A 16,161-nucleotide genomic window follows, 5' to 3' on the forward strand; every position below is an offset into this window, starting at 1 on the left:
TCTGAAGGGAGCCTACAGGAGAGCCGGAGAGGGACTCTGTGTCAGGAAGTGTAGTGACAGGACAAGGGGTAATGGTTTTAAATTGGAAGAGGGGAGATTTAGATTAGATCTTAGGAGGAAATTCTTTACAGTGAGGGTGGTGAGACACTGGAACAGGTTGCCCAGAGAAGCTGTGGCTGCCCCATCCCTGGAAGTGTTTAAGGCCAGGCTGGATGGGGCTTTGAGCAACCTGGTCTGGTGGGAGGTGTCCCTGCCCATGGCAGGGGGGTTGGAACTCGATGATCTTGAAGGTCCCTTCCAACTCTAACCATTCTATGATTCTATGATTCCCCATCTCTCCTGTAGCCCCCTTAGGGACTGGAAGGGGCTCTAAGGTCTCCCTGGAGCCTTCTCTTCTCCAGGCTGAAAAACCCCAACTCTCTCAGCCTCATAGGACAGGTGCTCCAGCACTCTGAGTGTCTTCGTGACCCTGCTTCCCCTTCTGCTGCAATAATGTGCAGCCAAGTTCAACTTCTAACGGAGCTACAAACCACAAAATTTTGAGTTTCATACTGCTCTACAGGAGGGAGAGATGGGAACTTGCCCAGGAAAAGGCGCCAGAACGTGGTGCAGGATTGGGGCCCATGTCATGCAGATAATCTCCCTTCTCTCCTAGTTGCATCAAAGCCACTTGTCTTTATAAGCATCTTTTTGTCTTCTCCATAGTGCTTCCCATATGAAATAGCTGGTAATTGCTAGGCAGGCTAGTTCTTTGCTCCCTCATGCTTCTAGATATTGCAACTGAGAAGGAGTGATGGAGTGGAGAGTGAGTTGTGGGAACAGGGGTGAAGTATAGGGTGCAGTTGCCCAGGGGCATCAGCCAAGGAAAAGACAAAAAGTGGTAGAAGAAAGAGAGAGAAAGACACAGACACCTCACATGGGAATCATTTGTCACCTGCAGTGGCTGGAAGAAAAGCGAGGAGTCTTTCTAGGGTGCAGAGGGGTAATATCAGAGAAGCACCACGTGGTGACTTCTGTTTGAGAGCTTGCTGGGATGAGATTTTCTTCAGGGCATGAAATCCCTGTGTTCTGTATATGAGGAGGAAACTTTGATTGATGGGACCACGATTCCATCTGAAGCTTAGGGTAGCTACACACGCATAGGAGTTTTACTGTAATGAGTCTTGATAGGATTGCTTCTCCATAACTTGCTTCGTTCTCAGGACAAATCAGAAACATTCTTGCCAGACAAGATATTCAACAGCCAGTATGTTAAAAGAGGAAAAAATGACATGACCCTATCCAGGGTGTGAAGCTATTAACCCTGTTATAAATTGCTTGATAAAGACTATTATAATGAACCAGAAGAAGATGAAATAGCTGGATGTGCAACATGGACAAGTGAGCACTGCAACCCCAAATCCTAAACTTAGCATTAAAGTCAGCAGTTATTAATTTTATTAATTCTTTTTGTAGGATAAAAGGGGAAAGGAGACTTGGAGATTCTGTATTAGATTGTTACTGGCTAATCTAATAAAAGGCATGTCCAGTTTACAGGCTTCCGGTTACCAAAGGGAGGAGTTACATGTTATTTATATTACTACATCTATAATTCATATGTACATCGCCAGCTGAGTACATGTGCTTGCCGAAGCTCTTTATGTTACTGATGTAAATTTTTTAATTGGTCATTTTCCATCTCAATTCATAAGCAGGAATTCTTTAATTAAATCTCAATTTGCTTCTGCTTTTAAACAAACCTGGCATTAATCTTCAGCAAAAATGCCATGTGCCAAACTTCACATCTTGCACTTGTGCCTCTTGTGCTGCAGCCTTGTCTGGTTTGGAGTTTTGTTTTCTCTGTGTAGAGCAGGTGACAGTCAGCTTCCAGGCTTTCTCAAGACCGAAAAAAAAAGAACTTTGACTTTTGGTTACAGGTAGATCTTAGACAAATCCAGGTTAAAATTTCAGGTGCTTTGCTAGTGGATTTACTTATGGAAAAGAGAGTTACAGTTCAAATAATTTGTAGTTGGAAGAACTATCTGTTATAAAGTACTGCTCTGGTAACTTCTGCTAAAATGGTTATGAACACATTCAATCTACCGTTAGTTCTAGGCAAGATATAACATGTAGCTCAGACAGAATTGGTTTGAAGATCTCCACGATATTCCCTTTGGAGGTGTAGCCGGCTTAGCAGATATTGCAGTTTTCTGTTCCCCGGACCATTAGTAGCTGTTAAGATCATCTTTTGCTGCGGTGGAAAGCCTCAAGTGCCGCAGCATCCTGACAACAGCAAAAAGGACAAAGCCTGAAAATTGCTGACGGAAAGCTGATATTGCCTGGGAGCGCTCTACCCAGGGGTGTGTTTGGCACAGGCACAATTCCCCTAAGCCAAGCTGTCATAAAATGAAGGAGAGTGCAACGCAACAGCTTAGTATCAGATCTTAAGCTTTATTCCTCTAAATGCCTTTGAAAAAGCAGAGTGCGTGTCCTGATTAGATGTACATGCGTTGCTTTGCCCTGGAAGCCCGCCTGGGAGTGCCCTGTGGTGGCTGCGTTTTCTCTGGCAGTGCATCATTTCTGATCTCACATCCCCAGCGGAAAGAGAGGGGCAGAAGGATGAGGAGTTTGTACTCAGGGTGAAGGAAACCTGTCAGGCTTCCTGACACGTCGGAGGGAATGAGCTCTTCTCTCTGCTGCCTTCATCACAAACAGGGAGATCTCCTCCTGCTCTTCCAGTTTCTCCCAGAGAGAGTTTTTCGATCCCCAGCTCCACTTACGTGGAGGAATTTGTCTTTCTACTTCATCTGTGTAGGCTTTTCTTTGCCTTTCCATCCTCCTAAATGGGAGTGTGCCTTGGCGAGCAATTTTCTCATGTTCTTCTCCTCATTTTTGCTGTTCTGATCTTCATGGTTTGGCAGAGGATGGATGGAAACGGCAGTGTGATAGGACTCACTAATGGAAGAACCGCTGACCTAATGCCAGAATATTTACATGCTCAGTTCTGACAAGGTGCTAGACACAGACACACAGATCCTCAGTTCTAGTGAGAGGCTTCTCCGCTATCCGTGCCCTCAAGACGATAAGAAAGAAAAGGTAAATTCGGATCCAAAAGAGGTTAAGAACTCAAAGCTAAGCTATAAGGTGGAAGGAAGAAGAATAAAATAGTGAAATTAATTTATCATCAGTAAACCCTTACCTTGGGCTAGATCCTTAGTTTGTAGAACTGATGCAGCCATGAATTTCATCCATGGAATTTGGTTCACCTGACAGGGGTATTTTAGAAGGCTTTGCAAGTGATCCCAGTCTGCTTTCAATGTGGATGTGGGTTTCTCTGACACAGATTTTGGAGAGCAGGGCATGCCTGGTAGACTCAGATGGCTGAGTTACCGTTTTCACCCAGAGAGAACATTTTCAGCACAAGTGAAAGGATTTGCATTATTTCTTTCCTCTTGTTCTTATTCAGTCATTGAAAGTGAGAGATATAACAGCTCAAGAGAGATAACAGCTTTGAACTTTGTGAAAATCATTTAATTCCCCTAGGACTTATACATTTAAATTCTGCTCTTATGAGAAAGACTGGTTTTGAGTCTGTGAAGGGTTATTATTAAGAATCTTCCTCTTGAAATGACATTTTATTTTATAATGCCATTGGTGATGGCAGTATAATTAAGATGGCAACTATTTTTACCTCTTATTTTTACTTTCACGATCTCAAAATTTTGAGAAATATAATGTCCCCTTCACCTTTAGACAAATTAGCAGAGAATAAAAATGCTTTGCAATAATATTAAAGTTGTTTGCAAGTGATAGTCTTACCGGCTTCTTTAGAAAGGAGACTAACATCTTTAAGAATTTGGATTATAAAATTTAGCTCCCTCTCCCTAGATCCAGATGCCAAAAGTTGTTCAAATTCCATATTTATGTGGAATGCGTCTTTTAACAAAGACCTTACTTAAAGACCTTCTCACATGTCAGTGAGAGGCAAAAGCCAAGGGAAGCAACAAAGTGCAAGACGTTCACTGACAGCACCACCTCGGGCCCCGGGAGTTGAGGACAACCCGGTGACATGTTGCTGAACTGCCACCACAGAGCGACATGTCTTTTGTGTCTTAAATTTACCCTAATGCTAGTTCTCGTATCTTAATTTCTTTCATCGTGTTTGATCAGTTCGCACTCCACGTGGCTGTGCCGAGGTGAATGGGGCTGCCAATGGAGGAAAGTGCTATTCAGCTTGAGTAAAGTACACAAAAAAGGCAGAATTTGCAGCCAGGCTCACGCGTGCGCTCCCAAGAGGGAAGGCTTCTGGGGTCCTGCCTGAGGTTAGCACTTGGGTTTCACTGGAATCAATCAGCAGAGTAGGAAGAGAAGGTTTCGGTCCAAATCTGGATTTCTTCAAATTTTCAGTAATCAAACTGGGGCGCTGTGTATCCCTTCTCCCCATTCTAAAATAAATACAAAGCAATGTTTCTGCTTCTAAGTACAATAGTTCTCTTATAGCGCTTTGGCTGCTGGTAATATCATAAGGAGGCTTTTATTAATTCTTTGACAACACTCCAGAGGTTTGAAAAGTCTGACTCAGTTTGCTAGCAGAGAATCAGACAATGGAGATCTTAGTGCAGCATTTGTAGTCATCTAGTTAGGGAATGAAACCAACCTTTATGTTTTATACCATTTCTCTAGGTCCTGCTTTAACGCTGCTCGATTTCTTCCCCGGCAGGTGTGATTATTGTACCAAGTGCTGGTGTTGGTATTGTCCTCGGCGGCTACATTATAAAAAAATTGAAACTTGGTGCCAGAGAGTCTGCAAAGTTGGCCATGATCTGCAGCGGGGTGTCTCTGCTCTGCTTTTCAACTCTCTTCATTGTTGGATGTGAAAGCATTAATCTAGGGGGAATAAATATACCTTACACGACTGGGTAAGTATCTTGGAATCATCTGTAACAAAACCAGCTTTTTTTTTCCCAGTAATCCTGATAAAGAAATGTAAAAAAATGCTAATGGCAGCTGTATGGAAGAAGCCACGTGTTCAAATGAGTATTTGGTAAGTGGTGTGATATAAAAACACAGCGTTACTACGTGGCCCTTCGGTTTCACATTTAGTTTATAACGAAGCTGAAGTAACAACTCACCTCTTTGAGGGATGGGATAACTCATTAGAATGGAATTCAGTGATTTTTACAGGAAAATATCCTCTGTAGATTGCTCAGAGTTTAGTTGGTGTTTCAACATGTTTAATTTGGCTCATTAAAATTGTGAAAATACGAAAGGGATTATAAAGATTATTTCTGAAGAGGTTTGTTTATTATCACCGTAATACTGTCTTAGGTCTACAGTCCCTATTGGAGAGGAATTACTTGAGCATGTGCTGTCAACGTTAGTGGCGTGCGCTGCTTCTGAACCCCTTATTAGCTTTACGAATGCCCTCCAGCGCTTGCTGGATCGTCATCGAGATGGGGGCGAGATCAAAAACCTTAAAGGTATATTGAGAATGAAGAAAACTGTAAAAAAAAAGAAGGTGTGGATGTAGGAAAGTATTGGGAGCGAGGGATTTAGGTTGAGACATTAAGAAATGCATGGAAGGGCATTTTTTTCAAAATGAGGGATATTTGGAAGGAAGACAGTGTGGTAAAAGCCGGTTCACTGGAAGGTAATTCCCCAGAAGCCTGATCTTGAGCTTTTATTTTCTTTCTTATTTTGAGGTTTGGAAGACAGTGTACAAAAAGCAGGAAAAGAGATGATCAAATGGGGGCAAAAAAGGAACCCCTACAGTGGGGCAGCGAGCAAGCCAAGTGAAAAACAAAAGAGGGAAAAACGGAAAGCAAGGGAGGAAGAAAATAGGCTCTGTTTACACTGGGAATATTTTGCATTGCGTGTTGCTGGGTGTTACTACATTGCTGTCAAACCCTAATCCCAGAGAAAGGAGAGCCAGCGACTGAAGGTCATGAGCTGCTGGAAAGCTGGTTTACTGCTTTGTGTTCTTAACGCCTAGAGTTAAAGCTTGGTGCTGGGGGGCTGACTGTAGAGGGGAGCAGCACGGTGAGAGATGGCTCGTCTGAGCAGAGTGGGCTGAAGGAGGAGAGGACGGGGGTGGGAAGGGGGTGGAACGCTGTGATTGTCCACCCTCTGTTGATGTTTGTGACAGCCTGGGGGTGTAGATGAAGAAATGAAAATTTTTAGCAATTAAAACATAAATCTCGTAGAGCAATTAATTGAACTGTGTGGCAGGCCAGAATGTCTCTGCCTGGCTGATGAGAAGGCTGTAGTTTCTGTTTGTGAAAAAGTGCTATTTAATTTAAATCTACTTCTAAATTGAAGACAAGGCAAACTATTGCTATGTAACACATAACCTTCACACTGGAATTGTAAGAGTATCTAACTTTTTTTTTTTTTTGCAGTAAGTAATACCATTTGTAGTAAATCCGTAGCACGGATTGAAATAGGCATCTATTCACAGCTGTTCTGAAAGTCTGTGGTAGCATTACTTTTTTACCACCTTCATCTAATTATTCTTATTGAGAAAAGAGGTGAGAGATAGTAACGGCAAAATTCTTGAAAGTGTTGAGATTTATCAACTCTTTGAAATCAGTATAAAAATGAGTATGTTCAGAATGTAATGCCATCAGAAATTGAGAATTACCAGCATGTTATAACACATGGTTCAGGAGTTTGCAGTCCCAGCCCTATATGATTCTTTTAATGGAGAGATCAAATCCCAATTTATTATCAGAATGATAGTAAAGAAACATCACGGCACATAAATTCATCTCGAATACCTGACATGATAAACATTCTCTTAATCCTGATTGTCAGTCATTTGGTAGCTTCAGATCCTTCACCCGGTAGGCAACTCTTTAACTCAGATATCAAAGAATGTTGTTGTACATGTAACAAAAAAACATGTTTTCATTTTGAGGTTTAATAAAACACATACTTCATTCTCTAGTTCCAATGCAGCGTGGCCTTATGGACACCAGAGCCAGTCCAACAGGCTGGATGGGATAGGAGAAGCATAAATGGTTCAGAGTAAATGCCTTGCATGACGCTCTACCCTAGTGTGCCTATGCTGGGACTGAGCGACCTGCCCTGGCAGCAGCCCAGAGATCTCAGCTGCTTTGGGCAGCATAGAAATCCTCTGCAGGAGACTCTTCTCTGGACAAATGTTCAGTTCTACTGTTCTTTTCTTTTACATTTAAAAAGTAGTTTTTTTTTTTTTTCCTGTGATGGACTGAGCCAGAAATGAGTAGAAAGGAGAAGGATAAGCTGGGTTTGAGTTAACATAGAAGTATGTGCATACCAGTACGCAGCAAAGTAGGCAATGATATATCGTAATTCAGCATGTTTCATAACTCAGTATTTTTCTAACTGTACCAGCTGTGAGGAAGCGGATGGGACCTGGAGGCATGCACAGATTAGAATACATTTGCAAGGATTTTCTACTGGTTTATGTTGGGCACAAGCAGTTTTGCCATTGTTGTATGTCATCAGCAGTTCTGTTATCAAGGAGGTCAAGGGCACCTCTGTATTACACATCTCAGCATTTTGGAACCTGTTGTTCTGTGCCCCAGCCTTGTCTCTGAAGGCATGTTTGATATGTGAACTCAGTGTAAGGAGCCTTATATCAAACAGCAATATGGCATCCCTTATCTTGCATCATACAATCACAGAATGGTTTGGGTTGGAAGGGACCTTCAAGATCATCGAGTTCCAACCCCCTGCCCTGGGCAGGGACACCTCCCACCAGACCAGGTTGCTCAAAGCCCCATCCAGCCTGGCCTTGAACACCCCCAGGGATGGGGCATCCACAGCTTCTCTGGGCAACCTGTTCCAGTGCCTCACCACCCTCACAGGAAAGAATTTCTTCCTAAAACCTAGTCTAAATCTCCCCTCTTTCATTTTAAAACCATCACCCCTCATCCTATGGCTCCCCTCCCTGATCAAGAGTCCCTCCCCGTCTCTCCTGTAGCCCCTCTAGGTACTGGAAGGGGCTCTAAGGACTCCCCGGAGCCTTCTCTTCTCCAGGCTGAATGGGAAGTCCTGTATCAATGAATTGTCTCCTTGTCCAGACAGCTTTTGAAGATCTCCAAGGATGGAGACTCCATAGCCTCTCTGGGCAACCTGTGCCAGTGCTCGGTCACCCTCACAGTTTCCTGATGTTCAGAGGGAACCTCCAGTGTTTCAGTTTGTGCCCATTGCCTCTGGACATGTCACTGTCCTCTTTGCACCCTCCCTTTGGGTGTTTATAGACATCGATGAGATCCCCCTGAGCCTTCTCTTCTCCAGGCTGGACAGTCCCAGCTCTCTCAGCCTTTCCCCACAGAAGAAATGCTCCAGTCCCTTCAGCACCTTAGTTGCCCTTTGCTGGACTCTCTCCAGTATGTCCATGCCTCTCTTGTGCTGGAGAGTTCAGAACTGGACCCAGTACTCCAGGTGTGGCCTCATCAGTGCTGAATAAAGGGGAAACAGCAGAGATCAGCTGCTTTGGTTGTTTGTAGACCTGTCTCTTCCATGTTTTTTGGTGTAAGGCAACTAAAACAGGCTCCATGGGGAGCTTACTCATAGTGACAGATTCTTGGATTAGTTCAGTTCCATCTCTCACGTTTCTGATATGTAATGAATCAAAACAGACCCTTTTTGGTTGCTTTCTCTTGTTTCGGGGCAATTAAGGTTTAGTTAAAAGTATGCAGTTGACTTACTGAGGCACTTCACATAAAAAAAAAAATATTCAGTTCTTCCTCTTGTACCACCAGTTTGAGTTTCTTTTATTCTTCTATCTTTTTCAGTCCAATCAGCCAGTTGGATCCCTTAACTTGAAAGCAGTGACTAATTGGGTCAGAACAATAACAACAAAGGAGGAATCCAGCTCACACAGTCAGAGGGTCCCTTGTTTCACAGCTACACAAAAATTGCATCATTGCTGCCATTCCAGCTGCTTGCCAACAAGGAGACTGCAGATCTCTGCCATCCACAATGCCCTTCAATACCAAACCAAAAAATATTGCTATCAAATTAAGATAATATTTTTTATCATATAGCCCAATATTAAGATTATAGAAATTATGTGGTGAGGAGTTACCTCCTTTCCTTTGTATTTCCTTGGTCCTGTAGGTTACTACAGCGATCTAAATAAATACGAATAAAACCATGTGCAAACCAATTCTTTGTTTAGATGTCACCAAAATATAGTCAAGCACTGCTTTTTTTTTTTTTTTTTCAAAAAAAAAAGCTACATTTCATTTAGATTCCTTATGGAAAGAGGGTCCATCTTTTTTTTTTTTTTTTCCAATATGTGTGCATTGACTGACAGCACAATGAGGTTTCAATCCAAGCCTGGGTATCTGAAATTACAGGTCACACAGCTCTAAAAACTCCAGGCAATAAATCTTGCCTTATACTTTCCCTTTTCTTACTTTATTCCTATACCACCAGCCTTCCAAGGAGTAATAGTTGGAGAGGAGAACAGGACGTAGAAAAAAAATGTTAGGAACTAGAGTCCCTTTTATCATTAGTCACATCTAATAAAGGTTTCCTCTTCATTAACGTTACCAGCATCGTGCCATGAAGACAGAGAACAGCCTCCCCGAGAAGGGAACAAATGCAATTTGTCAGATGGGGTTCTGGGTTTTGTCCCAGCGTGCGCGTTTAGGAAACTTGTGGTTGAATCTTACTAATGAAAGGAGCGGCGTCACTGTTTGTGGTGGGAGGAGCAGTTCAGGAAAGACTGTCACTTGGGGCTGCTTCTGTGAGGGTGCTTGTGCCCCACGGCTGTCCTTCAGGATTCAGGATCAGTGCTCTGTTTTCCTCTGTGGAGAGTAGGTGGCCTCCCAGTGTCAGAAGGCAGGATTAGTAGAGTACTTTGCTTCAGCTTATTGCTGGAAAAATACGTACCTCCAAGAAAAAATGATCCCCTCCTGGGAGAAGTGTTCATAGAAATCTGTTATAATATCATAGGATCATAGAATCTTAGAATCATAGAATGGTTTGGGTTGGAAGATCATTCTTAAAGATCATCCAGTCCCAACCCCCCTGCCCTGGGCAGGGACACCTCCCACCAGACCAGGTTGCTCAAAGCCCCATCCAGCCTGGCCTTGAACCCCTCCAGGGATGGGGCAGCCACAGCTTCCCTGGGCAACCTGTTCCAGTGTCTCACCACCCTCACAGCAGAGAATTTCTTCCTGAGATCTCATCTCAATCTCCCCTCTTTTGGTTTAAGACCGTTCCCCCTCATTCTATGGCTCCCCTCCCTGATCAAGAGTCCCTCCCCATCTCTCCTGGAGCCCCCTTTAGGGACTGGAAGGGGCTCTAAGGTCTCCCTGGAGCCTTCTCTTCTCCAGGCTGAACAACCCCAACTCTCTCAACCTCTTCTCATAGCAGAGGTTCTCCAGCCCTCTGAGCATCTTCGTGGCCTCCTCTGGGTATGGTAGATCTCATCTGATGAAAACGGGGTTACAGAGGTATGTGTCAGTAGAGATTTCATGTCTCCAGCATCTGAATTCATTCATCCTGTGTTAGTTTCCCACCATTGAAAGAGGAGTGAACAATGAGTGAACAGTGAAGGTAATAAAGATGAAAGCAGGAACTTTTTACAACTGCCTGATAATGAGCTTTTGGAAACAGAGTTAATAGATGATTTTGTGTATCGTGTGTTCCTGAAAGGATGAAAAAAAAGATATCTCTTTGCGTGCAAGGCGTTTACTGTAAACAACAAAAAAAAAAATCCCCCAAATAAACCTTGCAGTGATCTGCTGAGGTACAAAAGGTGATGAAAGCTGGAGAGACACAGCCTGCAGTAGCTTGTTATTAATTTGAGCATATTTGCTTTGCCTGTCTGTAAACTTAAGGCTTCTTCCAGGGCAAAACAAAAAAATTTCCCCTGAGATTAAATTGTCACAGTGGTCTCGGTTCAGTTTCCAGTTTCGTGCTTCTCATTTCTTGCGTGCCTGATTTCATTCACCTTTATTTTTAAGCCGATTTCCCAACCCCTGTGCCACAGCAATGTTCAGCAGCACAGCTGAAGCCAGTTAGCTCTGTTAGCAGAGAGAGCTGGGGAGCGGAACAACGTGACCCATCTGCTGCTGGGAAGGGTTTTACGTGATGGGGGGGGACACAAGAAGGCAGAAGAATGCATTTCAGAGGGTGGGAGAGGTTGGAGAGGGCAACCTGAGCTGTGCCGTTCCCGACAGTCCCCATACCTGTCCCTGTGCAGGGTGGCAGAGCCCTGCCGGCAGGTGGGACATGGGGACAAGGGTGTGCCAGGCAGGGAGACCCCAAATATTCAGGCATCTGGGACATTGTGCTGCCATACAGCAAGACCTGGACAAGCTGGAGAGTTGGGCAGAGAGGAACCCGATGTACTTCAATAAAGGCAAGTGTAGGGTGCTGCACCTGGGGAGAAATAACCCCCTGCACCAGTACAGGATGGGGACTGACCTGCTGGAGAGCAGCTCTGAGGAGAAAGACCTAGGAGTCCTGGTGGACAACAGGATGACCTTGAGCCGACAATGTGCCCTTGTGGCCAAGAAGGCCAATGGCACCCTGCGGTGCATTAAGAAGAGCATGGCCAGCAGGTCCAGGGAGGTCATCCTCCCCCTCTACTCTGCCCTGGTGAGGCCCCATCTGGAGTCCTGTGTCCGGTTCTGGGCTCCCCAGTTCAAGAAGGACAGGGAACTGCTGGAGAGGGTCCAGCAGAGGCTACAAAGATGATGAGGGGCCTAGAACATCTCTCTGATGAGGAAAGGCTGAGGGACTTGGGTCTTTTTAGTCTGGAGAAGAGAAGGCTGAGGGGGGATTGGATCAATGCCAATAAATACTTAACAGGTGGGTGTCAAGAGGATGTGGCTGGTCTTTTTTTAGTGGTGCCCAGGGACAGGACAAGAGGAAATGGGCACAAACTTGAATATAAGAAGTTCCACCTAAACATGAGGAGGAACTTCTTTCCTATGAGGGTGGCAGAGCCCTGGAACAGGCTGCCCAGGGAGGTGGTGGAGTGTCCTCCTCTGGAGACATTCAAAACCCTCCTAGACACGTTCCTGTGCCAGCTGCTCTAGGTAGACCTGCTTTAGCAGGGGGGTTGGACTAGATGATCTCCAGAGGTCCCTTCCAACCCCATGTGATTCTGTGGTTCTGTGATTCTGTGATCCAGCTCAACAGGCTGCCAAGGAACTTGTGAAACTCCAAAACATCCTGCCTGTCTTGTTGGTGTGAACAACTTCTGTCACTGTGCCGCTGAAATCAGTACCTTCCCGAGGAATGTTGTGAAAATTTAGTGTTTTCCACCAGAGAAAAGGTTCTGTTGAGAGATTAGTGGAAAAGTCTGCCTGCTGCTATATGACTTGTTGCTGCATATTGCTCTCTGGAATCCAGCGTGATGTAATGAGACAAGTCCCAGCTGATAGCTGAGAAGGCGACGGAACCAATATCAGTCCTGGATATTTAATTTCCTGCTCAAGCTGCAACTTGTTTCTAAAACCGTGCCTTGTTTGTTTATGGCGCAAGAAAACATTCAGAAAGGCTTTGGTTAACATCCAACAAGGCCATAAAGTGTAAAGTAGCACCAAGAGCTAAATTTGTGAACCTGATTTGTGTGATCAGTATGACGGTCAATAAATATTTAAGAGCGACTTAGTAACGTTTGATCGGCTGCAAAGGCGCCCCACTGGAAATACAAGCACATGCAGCAAAAGCGAAGAGCGGTGTATGAATACATTGAAAATGACTCAAGTGGAAGCCACTAAGCAGCAGTCATACTGCTTAGTGTCACTAATGACAGGAGGTGAGGTGACAGACGACACGGGTGACAGTTGCTGTGTGTAGAGTGGCTCCTGATGCCGAGCCTCTGATCTGTTTGGGTGTAAAAGATTGGAGGAGAAGAACATCCCTTGTGTTCAGCCTGGAGAAGAGAAGGCTCCGGGGAGAGCTTATAATGGCTTTCCAGAGCCTAAAGGGGGCTACAGGAGAGATGCTGAGGGGACTCTTGTTCAGGGACCAGAGCGATAGGATGAGGGGGAATGGTTTTAAACTGAAAGAGGGGAGATTTAAATTAGATTTTTGGAAGAAATTCTTTGCTGTGAGGGTGGTGAGACCCTGGAACAGGTTGCCCAGAGAAGCTGTGGCTGCCCCATCCCTGGAGGTGTTCAAGGCCAGGCTGGATGGGGCTTTGAGCAACCTGGTCTGGTGGGAGGTGTCCCTGCCCATGGCAGGGGGTTGGAACTCGATGATCTTTGAGGTCCCTTCCAACCCAAACCACTCTATGATTCTGTGATTCTGTGGGGTAGCTCGGATGCAGTAAGCCTGATGGTCGCTCTTTGCTTTTATAGCGGTCCTGCCCACACGTTACAGATGTGGAGGCAAGAAAAGAGCAGCCCTCCTGAGGCTCTGCAGCCCTGACAGTCTCTGAGCACGGGTACAGCATCTCAGGGGTGCAGCCACAAACCCAATCCAGATTCCTCTTCAGCTCCTGCCTGGCTGAGGAGGTGCTAAAATTCCCCGGATATCTACTGATGTACTCAGAGCAGAGATACTTGAGCTAGTTGTCAACAGCAGTGGCCTCTCTGTGGCACCATTGAGCAGTTTTGAGAGCAGGGCAAACAAGGCAGCACAGTTGATTATATTAATGAATTAATATTACGCTGCAGTGCCTGGCGTGGAGAGGTTGGGCATACCAACATAATTCCCAAGGCAAGATTTTTGCTTACAGCGCATGTGCATATACTTGTGCTCCACCAGAGCTCAGTCCTTACCCCTGTCTGGTTTTGCAGATTCTGCAGGGGTCAAACTGGCATTTTTTCTCAGAATTTCAGGTCTTCTGGACTGGACTGCCCATGGACCACAGGCAGAGATAGGATGGTGCCTACAGCTCCGCTTTACCACTCGGGTGTGAGGAGGGAAAGGGCACAGTCTTCTGCTGGAGCTGGGGATTTTCATACATACATTCTAGTCTCTGGAAAAGGCCTTTAAATTTGCATTTTTGGAGATCTTAGAAGTGGCAGCTGTCTTGATTCCTCACGGAACCTGCCTTCCTGACTTTGGCACCTGGAAGGACTGAAAACTTTCCAGCTTAGGTATTGCAAATTACAGCCCATAAAGTATGTGCTTTAAAACTGGCCATCTATCTTCAGAAAAAATTGTATATTGCAATACTGACTATTGCAGTGGGTACTTTGAGACACAAAATAACATTTACAAGCCTAGAGTGGAGCTATGACAGAAAGTAAGACTTACATTTAAGAGTAAACCCCAGAAAAAGAAAGCTATTTAAGCATGACAGGAAAATATAGATTGCAGTTCCTGAAAACATAATAAAAAATAGGGGTTTTCCTAAATACCGGGAGAAGCTTCAGGTGAAACCGCTGATATCAGCTGCTTTTCAGTTTTCAGCGGCTTAGTATCTATCGCCTTATGCAGTAAAGAGGGAGTAGGGGTGCAGAATTCAGGAACAGTGATTTCTTTAGCCAGAAATTTAGGAAATAAGAGCTAGGATCCCCTAGCCTCAGCCAACCCTATCACTTGGAAGTCAAATGATATGAATAAGGTCATTCAGGTAACTTTTCCATTGGCTTAATGCGTTCCTGCTGCTGGCAGCATTTTAAACCCAGATGAAATTCCAAATGAGATGCAGAGCTTTGAACCAGCAATAAACCCCGCTGCAGACTCTTGCTTTTCCACTTACTAAATTAATTTAGTAACCTGAAACAAGACAGGGAGTATGGCAAGTGTAGCAATAATAGGTATAATTATAATATGGGCCATTTAAAAGTTCCTGCTTATAATTTGGCTGCATAATGACAGCAGAAAATAACTTACATTTCAAGGTGTGTCTGTATCTATATCTAAGTGGAACAGTTTATTTTCTTGTTGGTACCTGAGCTAGTGTGTTCAGTAATAGCATGGATAAAAGGTGATACTTTATGCCTATACCTTCAGGTGCCTTCCAGAATAATTCCTTTGGGTAATATTAGATGTGATTATATTAGATGACTTAATATTAGATGTGGTTTACTTAATTGCAACTACCAGATTTCACTAGAGCCCCATCCCTGAAGGTGTCAAGGCCAGGGTGGCTGGGGCTTTGAGCAACCTGGTCTAGTGGGAGGTGTCTAAGTAATAGTTCATATAATGCTTACACCTCATCACTCAGCCCTTCACTAGTAATCAACAAATTGCTGCAGCTTAGGATAGACGTTTGAAATAGTGATGTGTTAATTCTTAAAGGAAAAATACACCTATTATCTGGGCAAGTAAAATACTAGTTTTAAACTTTGGAATTATTTTTGTACTGTGTTTTGTGTTTTTAGTTCATGGCAGGGATGCCTTGGGTGTTGTTCTATGTTGTTTAAATCATGTATGTAACATAGAGTTAATGCAGTCTTTCACTGATCATCAACTGTTGGTTCCAGAGTTAATGAGTAGGATGTTTTCTCCCTGTGAACAGCAGGATGACTGTGCTTGCTCTACCAGCATGTTCTTTTTCCTTTCTTTAGTCCCACTCTCGCCATGGCCCACAGGAATCTGACTGGGAGCTGTAACGTTAACTGCGGGTGCAAGATTCATGAGTACGAGCCTGTCTGTGGATCAGATGGAATAACGTATTTTAATCCTTGCCTCGCTGGCTGCATCAATGGTGGAAACCACAGCACAGGGGTAAGTGCTTCACCCACCCACGTTTGACCCCCCTTCCTTTCAATTATGTACAAATTTGAGGCACAAGTTCATTTGTACCAACTGAATCCTCCAACTGAGCGGGTGCGAAGTGCCAGCGGGTGGGGGGGGATTGGTGTTTCACAGCATCACAGAATGATATGGGGTTGGAAGGGACCTCTGGAGATCATCTAGTCCAACCCCCCTGCCAAAGCAGGTCCACCCAGAGCAGGTCCCACAGAACATGTCCAGGTGGGGTTTGAATGTCTCCAGAGAAGGAGACTCCACCACCTCTCTGGGCAGCCTCTTCCAGGGCTCTGCCACCCTCACAGGAAAAAAGTTCCTCCTCATGTTTAGATGGAACTTCCTATGGTCAAGTTTGTGCCTGTTACCTCTTGTCCTGTCACTGGGCACCGCTGAAAAAAGACTGGCCCCATCCTCCTGACACCCACCCTTTCAGTATTTATAGGCATTGATCAGATCCCTCCTCAGTCTTCTATTCTCCAGACTAAAAAGACCCAAGTTCCTCAGCCTTTCCTCATCAGA

The 16,161-nt window shown here is 44.6% G+C and overlaps 1 protein-coding gene across 1 annotated transcript in view; it reads left to right on the plus strand.

Annotated features, from left to right (window-relative positions):
• Positions 1 to 16,161, plus strand: part of SLCO5A1 (solute carrier organic anion transporter family member 5A1) — a 79,804-nt gene that overhangs the window by 56,737 nt on the left and 6,906 nt on the right. The window contains exons 5-6 of the mRNA XM_074146619.1: positions 4,700 to 4,898; positions 15,459 to 15,618. Of these exons, the coding sequence (XP_074002720.1) occupies positions 4,700 to 4,898; positions 15,459 to 15,618 (359 nt within the window). The remainder of the gene's footprint in view (positions 1 to 4,699; positions 4,899 to 15,458; positions 15,619 to 16,161) is intronic.

Source organism: Numenius arquata, chromosome 4, assembly GCF_964106895.1.
Source record: "Numenius arquata chromosome 4, bNumArq3.hap1.1, whole genome shotgun sequence".
Taxonomy (NCBI): Eukaryota; Metazoa; Chordata; class Aves; order Charadriiformes; family Scolopacidae; genus Numenius; species Numenius arquata.